The sequence below is a fragment of the Nelumbo lutea genome, chromosome 1 (genome assembly GCF_056320005.1).
Source record: "Nelumbo lutea isolate HS-2025 chromosome 1, American lotus-T2T, whole genome shotgun sequence".
NCBI lineage: Eukaryota > Viridiplantae > Streptophyta > Magnoliopsida > Proteales > Nelumbonaceae > Nelumbo > Nelumbo lutea.
In genome coordinates this window covers 19616676-19635064 of record NC_142684.1, presented here as the reverse complement: position 1 = coordinate 19635064, position 18389 = coordinate 19616676, and the positions used below count along the sequence as shown (strand labels likewise).

The following is an 18389-nucleotide window of genomic DNA, read 5'->3' as shown; positions in this document are numbered from 1 at the left end:
AGCCCCTTTGTAAACAGATGTGCCCACTGGTTTCCTGAACTCACATGAGCTGTATTTATCACTCCATCGATCACTTTTTCTCGTACAAAGTGGCAGTTGACTTCAATATGCTTTGTTCTCTTATGGAAGACTGGATTAGAAGAAATGTGTACAACAGCTTGATTATCACAATACAACCTCATGGGTCTGTCAATTGAGAACCCCATTTCCTGCAAAAGATTTTTCAGCCACACTAGTTCACATGTACTATGAGCCATAGCCCTGCATTCAGCTTCTGCATTGCTCTTTGCCACCATTGCTTGTTTCTTGCTCTTCCAAGTTACCAGATTGCCACCAAGGAAGGTACAATATCCCGTAGTAGACCTCCAATCCGACACAAATCCGGCCCAATCAACATCTATATACCCTTCTATCTCAAGAGTCAAGAGTTCCTCCACTTTTGTATAACAGACCACAACCTAGAGCACCCTTTAGGTACCTGACTATTCTTAGAACTGCTTCCCAATGTGGAACCCGAGGATGTTGCATAAACTTATTCATCATGCTTACAACAAACGATATATCTGGCCGAGTAATAGTTAGGTAGTTCAATTTTCCCACCAACCTCCTGTACCTTCCAAGATCATCAAACTCTTCACCTACATCAATACTCCGCTGGTTTGGCACCCAACAATCCTGTTTCTTCAAGTAAATCAAGGACATATTTCCTTTGGCACAAGTTAATTCCATGCCTTGACCTTGCTACTTCTATTCCCAAGAAGTATTTCAACTTACCAAGATCCTTTGTGTGGAAGTGATCTTGTAGAAAGTTTTTCAACCTATCAATCCCATTGTTGTCACTGCCAATTATGACAATATCATCCACATACACCACTAACACGATTTTCCCATCTTTTGAGTCACGGCTGAACACAGAATAGTCTACTTGACATTGTTTCATGCCAAAGTTCTTCACTACTTCATTGAATCTACCAAACCACGCATTTGAGATTGTTTCAATCCATAGATCACCCTCTTAAGTCTGCAAGCTTTACCATCCTACCCCTGAGCAACAAACTTTGGTGATTGCTCCATATATACTTCCTCAACTAGATCACCATGTAAGAAGGCATTTTTTATGTCGAGCTGAAAGAGAGGCCAATCATACATTGTTGCTAATGAAATTAATACTTGAACTGAACCAATCTTAGCCACAGGAGAGAATGTCTCCGTATCGTTCCACACTACTATCTGGAAGATACTTCACTGTGTATACCCACTTACATCCAACAACATGCTTACCGGGAGGGAGAGTGGTAAGCTCCCACGTGTGATTGTGTTGCAAAGCAGACAATTCTTCTTCCATTGCTTGTCGCCACCCTGGAGAAGTAAGGGCTTCTTAGACAGTCTTAGGAGTGGAAACAGAGGATAGCAAAGATATAAAATGGTGATGGAAAGTGGGAAGGTGAGCAACATAAACATAACGAGAAATAGGATGAGATGTACAACTACGTTTACCCTTCCGCAATGCAATAGGAAGATCAAAGTCAGAAGGAGGAGGTGCAACCACAGGAGCCGTCGACGAGGGTTGAATTGGAGGAGGGGCCGGTGCTCTTCTGTGAGTATACACTTATGTGATTGGTGGCCTCTCAGTATTAACTTGCACTGGGGAAGGCGGAGATGGAGATAGAATTGGAACAGACTAAGAGAAAGTGACATTAGAGCACACAAAGGATCGATGAGAGATAGGGTTATAACACTTGTACCCTTTTTGGGTTTTGGAGTATCCAAGGAAGATGCATTTGGTAGCATGCACATCTAACTTGTCTAAACTAGGCCCTAAATTTTGAACAAAACAAATACAACCAAGGGGGAATGACTTCCAAGGATGGACATGGGCATCCGGTTGATGAGGAAACATGATGTGAGGACAACATTACTCCAAAAATGCTTTGAGACATTCATATCAAGCACAATGGACCAAGCAATTTCAAGTAAGTGTTAGTTTTTCTGTTCAGCCATGCCATTCTGTTGTGGGGTATAAGAACAAGAAGTTTGATGAATTATCCCATGGTGCTCTAGGTATTGCTGAAATGGTGTTGAGGTGTACTCTTTTGCATTATCTGAGCAAAGAAGTTTAATATGAACTCCAAATTGGGTACGTATTTCAGCATAAAATTTTTGAAAAATAGAGAACTATTTACTTCGATCTTTCATAAGATAGAGCCATGTCATCCTTAAAAAGTTATCAACAAAAAATTACAAAATATTAAAACCATTGTATGACACTACTTGGTCTGAACCCTAAACATCTGAATGGACTAAAGAAAAAGGACTCAAAACACGACTATCAGCTTTAGGACTAAAAGAGCTCTATGGTGTTTCCCAAGCTGACACAACTCACAATCCAATGATGGAAGACGACTTAAAGACAGAACCAACAACTTCAAAGCCTTGAGTGATGGATGACCAAATCTGTAGTGCCACTGGAGAGGAGTAAGAGATGACTAGAGACTTAATTTTGGGCCATCACCATCAAGACGACTTAAAGATGGAACCAACAACTTCAAAGACTTGTGTGTCAATTGAACCCAAACAAATAAGAAAATAATAAAAAGAAACTAGCATAGTTGTCAAGGCAACAAGGCACCCTTGGAGGCTCCCCTCGCCTAGGCGCCAAGTAGTTTTGTGCACTATGTTATACAATACTTTTATATTTTATATTTTTTGGCATTATAATTATAAAATAGGCATTATTAAACTAGAATACTCATTTTATGTGTTTATGTACTAATTTCTTTTTATTATTTTTTATTTGTTAGGGTTTAATCAACACAAACATTGCTAACTGCTGTATTGAACCCATGGTTCAAAGTATCGATACACCTGTGTATCGACAGAGGTTTATCAGTACTTATAACGATATTCCCCTATTTTTTCTATTTCTTTGGTTTTCAATTTCATTTATATAATAATAATAATAATAATAATAATAATAATAATAATAATAATAATAATAATAATAATAATAAAATTGGGTTCTTTGGGGCACCAAAGAAACAATATAGTACACCCAATACGGGGTGTATCGTATCGAAGTTTTGATCCCTGATTGAATTCTCAATGATTTCAGAACCTGAACCAATAAGCAAGGGAAGAACTTAAAATTTTGACTAATCAACACATTTTTTTTCTTACAGATCTTCTTCCACCTTTTCTTTTCTTCTTTTCTATAGAGGTTCAGCCCCTATATTTTTTGAATTTTCTTTCCTTTGTTCCTTTTCTTCTCATAAAATGTTGATTTTCTAAACTTAAAACATGAAATTTATACTTCTCTTATGAAAATTATGGATAATTATTAAGGAAACATGGTTATGGAACCTAGGGAACTACCCTAGGATATATGGTTTTACTTAAAAAAATCCATCACCTAGGCGTTACCTAGGCACCCGCCTAGGTGACAAGGGCGCCCCCTTGTTGCGTAGCCTCGCCTTGGCGCCTTAAAAACTATGGAAACTAGTATAGGAATAATAGTATTAATATATAAATCAACAATATGAATAAAATAAAAATACAAAAACAAAAAATCTTATTTGCTGTCTTACATATATATATGTAGGTGTTTGGGTGAGCCAACCCTCCAAGAGTGCCTTGTTGCCTTAGGTGTCACCTTGACAACAGTCCCATGTTGCATGTTGTTTGCTACATTGCCTGGTTATTTTCATGTGTTCTGTAGAAACATTTATATTTGTAGTAAAGAAAATCAAATAAACTACATTATGCTAGTCAGTTTTGAGAGTAACTATACTTTATTTGGCTTTCTTTCTCCTTGGCTTTTCTATTCTTCCTAAGCAATCCTATTATATGCAGGGTGACCATGTGACTTACCTGAATGTATACAAAGGATTCCTCGAGTCTGGTAAATCTTCCCAATGGTGTTACAAGAATTTCATAAATTACCATGCAATGGTTGGTAATTCTATGCTGTTTTAATTTAATCAAAGAAATGTTTGACCTTGCACTATTGTTTTATCTATTTTTTTGTGCAATATGGTTTCTTTTTGTCCATTTGTTTAGTAATAGTAAATATGAATGTATCTTATGCAGAAAAAGGTTATTGAGATTAGAGAACAACTCAGGAGGATAGCTCAAAGGATAGGTATAGCCTTAAAATCTTGTGAAGGGAACACCGAGGTAATATGATTAGGCGTGGTTTATTTCATTAAATATACTTGAATAGATATGAATCACTCTTCTGTATTAGTAGTTGACTTTGTTTTGTAGAGATGTAAACTTCTTGCATCCTAGGAACTTTTTCTTTTTGATAAGTAACATTGATTTCATTAAGTATTTGACAAATGGAGAGAGTACAATGGTTGTAAGATTGTCTGGTCAAAATGATTCCACTCAGCCCAATAATTCAGCCCAGAACAATTGTTACCTATTTATCCCTTTCTTGGCCAAGTAATCTTCCACTCCATTTGTTGTCCTCCTATGGAAGTAGCTGCCACTTGGCTAAACATTGAAGTTCCCTTGGTGTATGTCTATACTCCCAATCTTCTTGAATATTGTTGCTTAACCAAGAAATGACCACCTTGGAGTCCCCCTCCACCTCCAAATCTCCAATAGTTGGATTCCAAGTTTCTTGGCTATCCTCAGCCCTTGTAGTACTGCCATTATTTCCACTTGACTGAATCACCAACTCAAATGAGGTGTAAATACAAAACTTTGATAGCTCCTGTTACATCACTAATTACAGTTCCAAGGCTCCAATTCCTGCCAGTCTTGGGATGCCTAGTAAGCTGCCGTCAATGTTTAGCTTTAAACCCTAATTTGTTGGTGGTTTTCATTCCATCACAGTCTTATCCTTTATCTTATAAGAATCACCATTATTTCCGCTTTAACTGAATCACCAACTCCAATGGGACCTGAATTTATTCAATATAAAGCTTTGATAGCTCCTAAACCTCCTATTGCATCTCTAGTTACACCTCCAATTCCTACCAGTCTTCGGTTGCCTAGTGAGCTGCCATCAAAGTATAGCTTTAAACCCTGATTTGTTGGTGGTTTCCATTCCATCATAGTCTTATCGGTTATATTAGAAGTAGCCACTTCTTCCCAAGATCTCACAATTTCATTGATATTAAATTCCTACGCTCTTGCTTTGTCACTTGAAGGTTCTTCCATTTCTCTCATCCCATATTGCCAATAAGATTGCTTCCCTTACTGCATTGCACATTATTTTGCCTCTTTTTTTAGGCTGCCTCAAGAAAATAGGGCTGAATAAGCAAGCCTCCCACCTGCACCCAAAGAGGGAGCACAACTCCCACTAAACACAATTCTCAAAGTACAGGAGATTAGTAAATGGGGGATAGTCTCATCACTTGCTTTGCAAAGAGACATCTATAAGGAGAAAAGCACATAAACAGATAAAAGGCCTTGTATGCTGCATGTCATAGGTATTGATCTTGCCCAAAACCAGTTCCTAATAGAAAGCTTGAATCCTAGGAGGGACAGGTCTACTACAAATTCCTTTCATAGGGAAGTTCATCACCAGATTATTTGAATGGACTAGAAGCACTAGAAAACAAATGTGTGGGAGAGGCAAATCGTATTATACTGTCAACAACATGGGAGAGGGATCCTAGGAACTTTTTGCTAGCAGATATCAAATACTTGATTTTTAGTTAGGCCACAGTTAGATTCTGTTATTGGCAATAAAAAATAAGAAAAACAGCAGAGAAAAGAATGAAAGGAAATATCAGAGAACCTATGATTTAAGTTTAGGAAGAAGAGGAGTTGAGAAGAGAAGAATGAGATAAATGGGGCTATGACTGAGAAATGGGCCACAGTTGGAGCTTTGACCTTTTTTCTTGTCTCGTCTTCACGTGGAAAGACGTGCCTCCAACCAAATGGTTTGTGGGCTGCCAAGATCTTTATGTAAAAGCCCACTATGTCTTTTGGCTGTCAGATATTCCAGAAGATCTTCCAAAAAAGGCTTGTCAAACGGCACCTTAAATAACGGGACAAATCTTCTAAATAGACTAGAACTACAAATATGCCCTCACTGAAAAAAGACAAATCTGCCATGCTGCCTAACTGATAAATAGACTAGAAACTTAGCTTCTAAAACTCCTCATGCTGGAGTATAGATGTCATGAAGATCAGCTTATCACAAGTGTAATTCATACATGTGCACCTTAAACCCTCGGAGAAGAGGTCTGCTAGTTGATCTTCTGATCTTACATATGGTGTGACAAATTCTCCACTAGTAACTTTTTCTCTTACAAAGTGACAATCCACTTCTATGTGCTTAGTTCTTTCATGGAACACTGGGTTAGAGGAGATGTGAATAACAGCCAGATTGTCACAAATAACTTTATAGGTATAAGAACCTCCATTCCAACCTCCTGCAACAACTGTTTCAGCCAAACAAGTTCACATGTAGTATGGGCCATTGTTCTATATTCCACTTCAGCACTACTTCTAGCAATGACACTTCATTTCATGCTCTTCCAAGTTCCAAATAATCAAATTCTGTTAGAATAGAGGATTCCAAGGAACCAAGACCCTTGTTTGGGAACAAGCGACCTATTATGTATAAAAGAAGAGGTACACATCAGCATTCGGGTACATTAGGTAGTTAGGTTGATGCCATTATATCACAACAGAATGCATAATCACTGTAACCGAATTGTAACAACTTACCTGCAATATAAATAAGAAGGGAAGGAGGAAGGAATGTAGGAGCAATTCATTCGGTTTCCTCGAAAGAACCCTGTGTTAGGCAGATTCCTAACAATTTGGTATCAGATGCCTGGATGCCAAATATTAGAGCTACATCCATGGAGGCAAGGACCAGTCAGGTAGAGGTTGAGCTACATTGCATCTCCGTTGATGTATGTGAAACCAAGGAAACAATGGAAACTGTCCTACGATGTTTGGAAGAGAGCACTTTAGAAGTGGGCAGGGGTGCCAAGCAAGGAGGCAGCCGGGGAAGTAGTTGGCAAGGAAGTTAAACCATTGACAAGAACAACAAGTTGACTTTTCCAAATTTTTCTGTAGGCAATCTGATCTCTTGGATCTACAGAGTCGAGAGATTCTTTGAGTGCAGTGAAACACCAAGCCAAGATCAAGTAGCGTTCACAATGGTTCACCTACAAGGAGAAGAAATCATCTAGTACCAATGGTACCTGCAAGGACACCCACGACTATCTTGGATGGACTTTGAATGCTATGAACCGATCCTGGCTTATTGGTTCTTGTTCATTGATAATGAGGAAGAGGAGAGAGAGAGAGAGAGAGAGAGAGTGCTTTCCGGTTTTGTGTTTTGTTCAAATAGGAAGACAATGAACAGTGTCTTCTTGATAAAAATATATGGTAAAGTTGAGTTTTCAAATTATTAAAGAGGTATTGGTGGAAAAAATTTTTCATCTGCTACCTTCAAACGTGCTCAAAGGTAGCTTGGCTGCTGAAAATTTCTGAGCTCTTTTCAGCGTTCAGATAGTTGATTTGGATGTGTAACCAAATGACCACCTAGCACTGAAAAACAAAGTATGGTAGAAAATAAGGAAATCTATTTGGCATTGATTATCAATTTTAATCATTTAGGTGGTATTTGATAAAAGTCTAATATCTGAAACATTAAAAGGATATTATTCGGGTCTAAAATCTGAAAAGAAATACAAAGTATTGTCTACTTTTTAAGGCTCTAAAAAGATAAGAGCGTTTTGGTTGGAGCAATTCTCCAACGTCTGAAGTTATGAAATTTACTACTTTACCCCTAGAAATGGATTTTTTGATAATATTAAAAAGTATATTAAATAAAAATGTTATAAAAAAATCTATTTATTAAATAATAATAATTATTATTACTATGAAATAAAAATATTATGATTTATTAATAAAAATATTAGTATTTAAATATTGTTATTAAATAAATATTATTTATTATTATTATTACTATTATTAAATAAATGACGTTAGTGGGGGCACTAGCGTCATTTCGCCACCTCTGAAATGCGTCTGAATCGATTAGATGTGATACTGTGTCTAACTATGTTCAGACATTTTTCCTCTAATCAGAGGTTAGGCACGGGACCATGTCAAACACTTTCAACGTACATCTGAAAAGTGTTATCAAAATTTGCTGGTAAAACTATTCTATCTTTGTTGATTATTCATTGTTCCTGCATACATATTTAATCTAGTTTTCCTCTTTGGACCATCATAGCTATTTCTTTTTATCTATTTTCATCTTGCATGTTGACAAACATACTACTTTTCTTCTCTTGCAGGTACTGAGGAAGGCAATTACTGCTGGATTTTTTGCTAATGCATGCCATTTGGAAGTATGTTATTAGCTTAGTATTCAACTACTGACTGCATTACTACAAATTTTTGAGAAGGTTATGATTGCTATTTAGCTACTTTGTTTGGTTTTGGATGATGATATTTCAATAATTCAAATATGCAACACTTAAGTTTCTTACATGCATCAATTCTGAGATCTATCCCTTTTTGATGATTTTAGTTCCTAAACCTACATTATTTAGTTGTTATCAATAGCTTGCTTTTCTCTTTCCCAGCCAAATCCATCAGGAGCTGCTAAGTAATGAGCAGATTGGCTATTTTTCTGTGGACTGTTACTGTTACCTTTTATATTAAGAATTTCTTTTGGTTTATGTACTTCCCATGTATATTGTTTGAGTCTTTCTGCATTATTTACTTTATTTATGATAAGGATGAAATTTATATTCTAGTATGAGGTAGACAGGCCATAACCATGTTAAAAAGTTGTAAATGATTTTGCCACATTCAAATATAGATCATTTACATTTAAGATTGAGACATAAATAATATTATGCCTTGGGTTCCTCCGGTGCAAAGAGAAGTGAGACTAAATTTTGGTGGCTTCTGCCTATGATACCAAGCCCTTCAGGTATAGGAATTCCCAACTCTATTTGTATGGAAATAAAGACATTATTGCAAGGATTGCAGATGGAGTTCACCATGTGGAGGTGGAAGGAGATTCTAATGTGGTAATTGACTGGAGCAAGATGATAATGAAGGCCCATGAAGATTTATTTAGATACTTCATGAGACGCTAGGGCTCTAGTTTCTAATGTCAGCATGATGTAGACATGGAAAGAGGGAAAGAATTCATGGAAGATATATTGCATCCCTAGCAGTTTAATAAATTTTGGGTGATATGTTTTTCTCCTAATTTGAATTTCCAAAAGTTATTTTCTAGTTTGTGTCTTCAGAATAATAGGACTAATTATGTTAATGGGTTTGGGTTGTTTAATGATTCTTAATCCAAAGTACTTAGAATTTTGAAGAGCTGAAGTTGCAATAATGTCAATTTTCTTCCATTCTATTTTTAAATGACAAAAAAATTGTTTGTTTTGCATGGTTTTAATGTCGTTAGATAAGTATTGAGTTCTTTGTCCAATAACCAGACTAAAGTCTTGTAAATGCAACATCTTTTGGATAAGCTGTGGTCATTTTGCTAATAGGATGTCAGTTTGTGATGGGATTTGAGACTTAAATTTTCTTGGTATATCTTGGATTTCTTTTTGATTTATTTAGTTTTACTAGTATTAGTAGTGACTATTTAGAGTTTTAGGAATCAGAGTCATTATTTCAGTGTTTCCATGGGTTATTTATTTCTGTTTTAAAATAATTATTTTGTAATGGAAGATTTGAGCCCTTGTGCTTAGCCTATAAATAGAATCAATATAATTGAAATTTTAGAGTTGATTTAGTGAGTTGTTGTTATAGAATGATTATAAACTTCACCCTCTCTTCTAAAGTTTATCTTCAGTCTTCTCATTTCTCTATTTTCTAACATTAATTTAGATCTGAAACACTTCTATTTTCCCTTTCATTACTCATATATCAAATCTGAGTTGTTATCCACCGTTTACCCCCTAATAGGACTTTTTCCCTTTTCATTTTACATCAAGGCATCTCATTCACGTGATCCGGATATTAGTGAACTCCCTAGCTGATAGCCTAGCTAGAGATAGTGTGGAAAGGGTAGATTTGTACTGACAAGCATCCCTCATAGGGTAGCTAGATTAGCTTGTGTATTTTGTTTATCGAAGTGCTAGCCTTTCCTCTTTGGAAGGTTCATATCTAACCTAATAAAGCCTTTGTTCATCCTGTTAATGATCCCAAAAATGATATTTTGTCAATAGTTCCAGCATCTAAATTGAAACCAACTAATCATAATGGTCTTCGTAGTCTCTATCTTCCCTTTCACCTCCCATGCTTGAGGATCCTCCTATTTATTTCTTTACAAAGGCTGTATCAAATTGCAAGTTGAGATTCCACAAGATGTGATTCTGTTGCTAAAGGTTTTGATTAACCGGCCTTGAACAATCATGGAGAGGTTTTCTGCAATGACTGAATAGGCATCGAAAATTTCTTTATTGGATGGTTCGATGTTTGCAAAGAGGAAGGGCAATAAAAGAATGCAATGAAAAATTCCTCTAAACAGCAATCTAATCGGAGAATATCAATTACTTATCAGCAATCAATAGAAAACTTTGCAGAGCAGAAAAGTAACTCTATAGCAGTTGGTGTTTAGGAGCTTTATAGTCCTTTAAAACCCTTTAAAATTCTTGGTATACTCCCTAAACTATCCTTGACCAATTGATAGTAATAAGTAACATTAAAATCTGCCAAATTTATTCACTACAAGACATTTAAATTGAAGTAACTCACTAAAAAGAAAGTTGAAAAAATTGATTTTATTTTGTTAGGGTCTGTTTGGATGATTAAAGCGTTTTTGTTTTTCTGATTATTGGACTTTACTTATAGTAGGGGCACAAGGGTCATTTCCCTTATTTTTTTTTCACCCTATATATTATAATGAAGCTGGCGCCGCCAGCAATGTTCCATTGCCTCTAATCCTTCTTTCTCTTTTCTTTCTCCTCTTCTTCCTCTTTTTTCTTCTCTTCTCTTCTTCTTCTTCTTCTTCTTCTTTAATCTTCAATTGAATTTACCGTCAAGATGGTATCAGAGTGTGGCCATTGAATCTGGGTGATCAAGTGTCTTCTCCAAGCTGCTGAATGTGGGCGGAACAGAGGAGTAAATCTGGGTTGATCGAATCAGATCTGCAACTGGTACATGCCCTATTTCTTTCCTTTTTATTCTTCCCTTGGTCATGTGCCAAGAGGAAAACGAATGGTTTCTGAACCACTGAATGTCCATAGACCCTTGTGAGGTTTATTACCTTTGTTTGCTTTGGGTCGTGTGATCCTCTACCTATGAAAAGTGGCTGTAGGTCATGTATGACCTGTTTTCTCTGCTTGTTGGCTTGATGTAATGTGCGTAAGGATCCCTCTTGGTAATTAATGCTTGTAGACCTTCTGGAAAACGAATGGAAAGAGCTTGATCACTATTAGAATGTAAATTGGAAGTGTGATGAAGATGCAAAGGCATACAAATCACTTGTATCTCAGCAACGGGTATTTGTCTTCCTCTTGGGGTTGAATCCTTCATTTGAGTCCATTAGGGTGCAGATCTTGGGAAGTAAAGACTTGCCATCAATTCAGGAGGCTTATGCCTTAGTTCAGTCAGAAGAGAGTAGAAGAAATGTGATGAATTGTACAGAGGGGGAGCCAGTCGCCCTAGTTGTCCAGGGAAGTTCAGATACTAATGTTGGAGGTGGCTTTAAGAAGGGTGACTCTCAGAAGAGAACAGATGATGATAAGAGTAAACTCTAGTGCACTCACTGCTAGAAGACAAGACACACCAGAGATAAATGTTGGGATCTCCATGGAAAACCTAAATGGGCACAGGACTTGGGTAAGAAGTCAACAACCGATTAGGGCAAGAAACCAAGTCAGCAGAATCAGAAAAAATATAACTCAACTAATATGGCATCTCAAGAGATTGGTCCCATGGTAACCTAGGAAAGGCATCCCAGTTTTGACCCTAAAGAAGAGATCATCAACTCCTTCCATGACCATTTGGAGTTATATGATAGGACTCTTTGCCAGATGGATTCTGGTCCTACTCCTACCTCTTTCGCATCTACATCAGGTAACACTGCCACTGCCTTCCGTGTGTCATCTCATACTGCTGATTCCCCTTGGGTAATTGACTTCGGAGCCTCAAACCACATGACCGGTAAGTCAAATTTATTCTAGGCATACAATCTTCTCTCTGGGAAAGATCAGGAAAGATTAGTTGATGGTTCTTTCTCCACCATAGCTGGCCAAGGAACCATATCTATCTCACTCGGCCTTACCCTTTCTTTCCATTAGTAGTATCACTCCTTGAACTGTTCACTTACTTTTTTTCCGTCTTCATGTGTGTTTTAGGATTTGGCCTCGGGGAAGACGATTGGTCGAGGAAAAATGGAGGATGGTCTCTACATGTTGGAGAATAAAGCTGGTCTTGTGGCTACAGGGTCCTTGAGTTCGTCCAGTGAGAGTCGAGCCTATTTATGGCACATAGTCATTAAAAGTTATGTTTCCAAAGTTGTTTGTGTCTTTGTCAGTGAGTCAGTTGCAATGTCAGACATGTCAATTGAGTAAACATTGTAGAAACTGTTTTCCTTTTAGAAATAAAAGATCTGAATTTCCATTTTATATTGTTTATTCTAATGTTTGAGGCCCTGTTACTCTACCTATTGAGGCTGGATATAAGTACTTCATTACCTTGATTGATGATTACTCTAGATATGCCTTGGTTTATCCTATGCGATCTAGAGATGAAGTGCCTAAAATTGTGAAAGATTTTTAACGCATGGTGTTCACTCAGCTCCAAATTGAAACCCATATTTTCCAGTCAGACAATGCAAAGGAATACTTCCATAGTGATCTCACAGAATTCTTTGTCTCAAGTGTATCACTTCAACGAAGCTCTTGTGCTAGGACACCCAAACAAAACGGTGTTGCTGAAAGAAAAAACCATCATCTTCTCGAAGTAGCTCATGGCTTGTTAATCCATATGAATGTTCCGAAATGTTTTTGAATAGATGTTGTTCTGTGTGCTACATACATCAATCGTATGCCATCTCGGTTTCTAGAGTATAAGGCCCCACATCAGCTTTTGTTTCCTATAGCTCTGTTGTCCCCCATTCCAATGCATGCTTTTGGGTGTCGTTGCTTTGTTCATAACTTGTCACCTACTCGGGGTAAACTTGATCCTCATGCTATTCCTTGTGTTTTTCTTGGTTGCCCTTTATCTCAAAAGGGGTATCGTTGCTATGATCCCACCTCTCACAAGTACTATGTCTCAATCAATGTATCATTCTTTGAGAATCAACCTTTCTTCTCGGTTTCTCCTCAGAGGGAGAGTAGGGTTGAGGAGAAACAGGCTCAGACTCAATTACCTCCTCTACCTGACCCTCCTCCATTTTGTGTCTTTCTTCGCCGCCACAAAAGCCAACAGAGTACACTTGCTCCTATTGATATGTTTGTTCCTCTCAATGTCGATTCCCCTGTCATTAATGATCTTGATGTTCCTATTGCTAAGAGAAACGGTGTTAGATCTTATACCACTAATCATCCTATCTCTCACTTTGTGTCTTATGAAATATTTCATCTTCAAATCGTGCAATCCTCTCCTCTGTTGACAGTACCCCCGTTCCTAAGAATGTGGCAGAAGCTTTATCCAAACCCAAATGGACAGATGCAATGAAGGAAGAGATTGATGCATTACACAAAAATGGCACTTGGGAGTTGGTGGATCTTCTTGAAGGGAAGGAACCAGTGGGTTGCAAGTGAGTTTTCACAGTGAAACACAAGGCTGATGGAAACTGTTGAAAGGTACAAGGCCAGACTGGTGGCAAAAGGTTTTACACAAGTATATGGAGTGGACTATGCAGAGACTTTTGCTTTAGTAGCCAAGATGAACTCTGTCAGGATTCTCCTTTCATTGGCAGTAAATCTTGATTGGGAACTTCACCAATTGGACATAAAAAATGCTTTCTTGAATGGTGACTTAGAAGAGGAAGTGTACATGACACAACCTCCAGGTTTTTGTGCCAAAAGTAGTGAACAGAAAGTGTGCGGGTTAAAAAAATCTTTATATGGATTGAAACAATCTCCTCGAGCCTGCTTTAGTAAGTTCCACTTAGTAGTTCAACAGATGGGGTTCAAACAATGCCAGCTCTAATTGTGTATGTGGATGACATAGTGATCACAGGAGATTGAGAAGCTGAAATACAGAGACTAAAAAAGTTCTTAGCCACTCAATTTGAGGTGAAAGATCTAGTCCCCTTGCGTTATTTCCTTGGAATTGAAGTTGCCCGTTCTCACAAGGGCATCTTTATTTTCCAACGGAAATATGTACTAGATCTACTAGAAGAAACAAGCAAACTAGGGGCGGGACCAATTGACTCACCAATTGAATCTAACCATCAATTGGGAGACAGTCAGGGAGAGTTTTTGAAAGATGTGAAGAAGTTCAAAGACTTGTAGGGAGACTCTTGTATTTGTCTATCACTAGGCTTGATATTGCTTATGCAGTGGGTGTCCTTAGCCAGTTATGCACAATCCTAGGACAACTCACCTTGAAGCTGTAGAGAGGATCCTTAGACACCTCAAGAATTTTCCTGGAGCTGGTTTGTTGTTCCAGAAACATGGACATTTAAAGGTGGAAGTATATACTGATGCTGATTAGGTAGGGGCAGTTGATGACCAAAAGTCTACTAGTGGGTATTGTCCCTTTGTAGGAGGAAACCTAGTCACATGGAGAAGTAAGAAGCAAAGTGTGGTGGCTAGATCTAGTGTTGAAGCAGAATACAAAGCTATGTCTCATGGAGTTGCTGAAATCATGTGGATAAGAAATCTATTAGGTGAACTGGGTTTTGTAGTTAGCAACCCTATGTCACTCTATTGCGACAATAAGGTTGCTATCAACATTGTAGCTAATCTATTCCTCCATGATAGGACGAAACACATTGAAGTAGACAAGCATTTTATTAGAGAGAAACTTGTGAATGGAGAAGTGTGCACCCCATATGTCAGCTCAAGAACAACTTGCAGACATCTTTAGCAAAGGTCTTCATCATGTGTGGCATAATGATTTGTGTGACAAGTTGGGCATGATTGACATCTATGCTCCAACTTGAGGGGGAGTGTTGAAAAAATTGATTTTATTTTGTTAGGGTCTGTTTGGATGATTAAAGTGATTTTATTTTTTCTGATTATTGTACTCACTTATAGTAGGGGCACAAGGGTCATTTCCCTTCTTTATTTTTTTCCCTATATATTATAATGAAGCTGGTGCCGCCAGCATTGTTCCATTGCCTCTAATCCTTCTTTCTCTTCTTTCTCCTCTTCTTCCTCCTCTTTTCTTCTCTTCTCTTCTTCTTCTTCTTTAATCTTCAATCGGATTTACTGTCAAGAAAGACAAACCTAACCTCTTTTTTCCATAGTCCAAATTTCAACTTAACTCGTTAACTACTAAACCAAAATCAGTCAAACTTGACTCATGAGAGACTTAGCAGATAGGGTCTTCACAGTCCAATTTTTAATTGACCTCTGTTGACAGTCATCAGTCCAAGGAAGCTTGACAAAGGCCACCCACTTCTCTTATTATCCTGATATTTTAAGGCCTCCTTTACATTCCTTGAACCTTAACATATCCAAAATTCAGCTTAATCCAATGGTTGGATTGAGAAAACTTGGGTTTACAACATTCTCGGAAATTGGACTGTTGACATTGATAGTCCCCTTTTGCAGCCTCCTCTTAAGTTGATTCTCTTAATTATGGTTCATACTGTGTTAAATCCATTTGCATCAAAAAGATAGTTGATTGACTCAGTTGGATAGAAAATAGAAAACTTATTTTGGAATCAATTTACCGGCCAAAACGAACCCATAGCTGATTTGTTTTCTTTTTTTGATGGGACGGGGCTGGTTTGGGATTTAGGTTTGAGGCAGCTTTTGAGAGATACTGAAACTAATGATCTGATTCCCTTAACACACATCAAGATGTTATTTTGTCTGCTGGTTTGGACGAGAGAGTGTGAACCCCAATTGCTAATGGAATGTTTACTTGTGCTTCCTTCTTAAAATGCCTACTTCCTTCAGTTGATAACCCAACCTTTCCTGCTAAAGAGCTGTGGTGTAGCCCAATTCCCCCTAAAGTGAAGAGGTTTTTTGTTGGAAGGCATCCAAAGAAAGTGGAAAAACTGGTCAATTTCCCCTTGTGTGTGTGTCCTATCCCTAAAGAACAGGGAAAATACTAATCATCTTTTTCTGCATTGCTCTTAAGGGCAAAGAATTGTGACATTGTGTGCATGGAGCAGTTTTGTGGGATCTGTGGTGTGAGAGAAATGCAAGGATTTTTGAAGAGAAACACAAGCAGGTTGAGGTGTTAATTGAACTTAACATTAAGAGCTGTGCATTGGACCATCACCTGTAAAGAATTTTCTGGTGTATCTCTTAATGATTTATTGAGATTTGAGAGGATGGAATATTGTTTTGAGATTTACATAATGCTTGCTGTAAACTTCCAACCTTCTCCTAGATTTCTTTCTTCAATTTATTCTTTTGAGCTTTACATAATGTTCGCTGAAAACCACTTGTTTAGTGAAAGGACCAAATGTAGTGCCATGTTAATGGGTTCGTCTTCTCCTTAAGAATGCCAAAATAGCATGACTTGATCAGGAATATCCCTATGTCTACTTTTCCATGTTCTTTCTTCTTGTCCAATGATATGTTTTATGAGTAAATTGAGTTTTATTAGTGTACCTTATGTAAAGTCTTTACAATCATCCCTTAGGGAGGCACGAGCTGCTACCTCTCATACAAAAGAAAAACACATTACAACTGTGCCCTTAATAAAATAGACCTGTTTACCCCTTGTTTAGACAGCACCCGCCATCCCATATGCTTATCTTCTCACCCATTGTAAATTTTTTCATATATTCTTGTAGCACCAATTAATAGACTCAGGATTCCATAGCCATTCTACCACCACTTTTGAGTCCCCTTCTATCACCACATTTGTCAAGTTTAGCTCACTAGCTATCTGCACCCCTTGAATTGCAGCAAGAAGTTCGTCTTTGAGAGAGTCCCCCATACCTGTGGCGCCAGAAAAAAGTGCTATAAGTTTCCTTTCTCCATCTCTCACCACCCCTCCAATTCCAGATGGGCCTGGATTACCTGGCTACTCCCATCAAAATTAAGTTTTACAAAACCTTCAATTGGTTGTATCCAGGCCAAGGTTTAAAATGTCGATGTCGATGGAAATGTCACTTACCAAAATATAGGACATATGCCGGAAATGTGGAGGGGAAATATTGTAGAAATTAGAGACATTGTGGAAATATTATGAAATATGTGGAAATATGCAATGATTGCATTAATACATATTTCTAGACTATTATCTTATTCTCAACCATTATATAAAGCTAAGAAACTAAGATCAATAACAAATTAGTAAATGACGATTTACTGATTTATTATGCATTTTATGTTTTTACAAGGTTATCCGATATTTTCTTTTCTTATTTTTAGTTCTGATTTATTATAAATTCTAATATATTTATTTCACATTAGTAAATATAAATACATTTATTCTGATATTTAAATATTAAAGTTATAATACATTATGTTTTATTATAAATTTAATAAACTGCTTCTCCTTTTTGTAGTATTAAGATTATGATAAATTCCAATGTCTTATAAAACTTAATGAATTTATTATGATTTATTATAAAATTTAATAAACATTTTCTGATTTTAATAAATATTTTAAAAATACTAACTAGTTAATATTTTATGTTTTATATTATAAAGTAATTAATTTATTCTTTTTTTTTATTTTTGGTTAATTCTTTTTTATAAATATTTTATTTGAAATATTAAATAGAAATTATTAATGGAATAATTTATATTAATATATTGTATTATATTAATAGAATATACTAATATATTATATTATTAATGTACATTAGCCGATATCCTGTCAACATAATAGGAAAAACTGTCTTCCTTTTTTTTGTTATTTGGACTGATTTGGTCGACATTTCCGAAATATAGGAAATTAGTGAAATTTCAATGAGCCATCATGTAATTTTTACAGGAAATTAGCAAAAACTGTCGACATAATGTAATTTTTATATTACCATCCATTTTCATGTCAGTGAGCCTCGACATCGACATATGTCGGGCAACATTAGCGAAATTTTGCGACATTTGAAACCATGATCCATACCACCTCTACTCTGTCCTTTCTCTTGGAGTTTTTAGCAACTACTTCCCAATTCCTCCAAATACCATCAAAGGTGAACTAGGAGAACAACACTAGAGTCTTGATCCAATGGATCACCCTATGTCAAATGGAATGCTTGTACCTGTATGCGAGCCCTAGATTTTAGCAAATGGAGAGTTTGAAGGAAAGTGCCAATATATAGGAGTTTTGCTAAGTTTTGTTTT

General features: G+C 36.9%; 1 protein-coding gene across 9 annotated transcripts in view; it reads left to right on the top strand.

The window, feature by feature from the left end:
• The window catches only part of LOC148873843 (RNA helicase family protein), a 108776-nt gene that overhangs the window by 71206 nt on the left and 19181 nt on the right, over positions 1-18389 (top strand). For all 9 annotated transcript variants that reach the window (XM_088963662.1, XM_088963663.1, XM_088963661.1 and 6 more), the window contains 3 exons: positions 3850-3948; positions 4087-4173; positions 8277-8330. In XM_088963662.1, coding sequence (XP_088819788.1) covers positions 3850-3948; positions 4087-4173; positions 8277-8330 — 240 coding nt within the window. The remainder of the gene's footprint in view (positions 1-3849; positions 3949-4086; positions 4174-8276; positions 8331-18389) is intronic.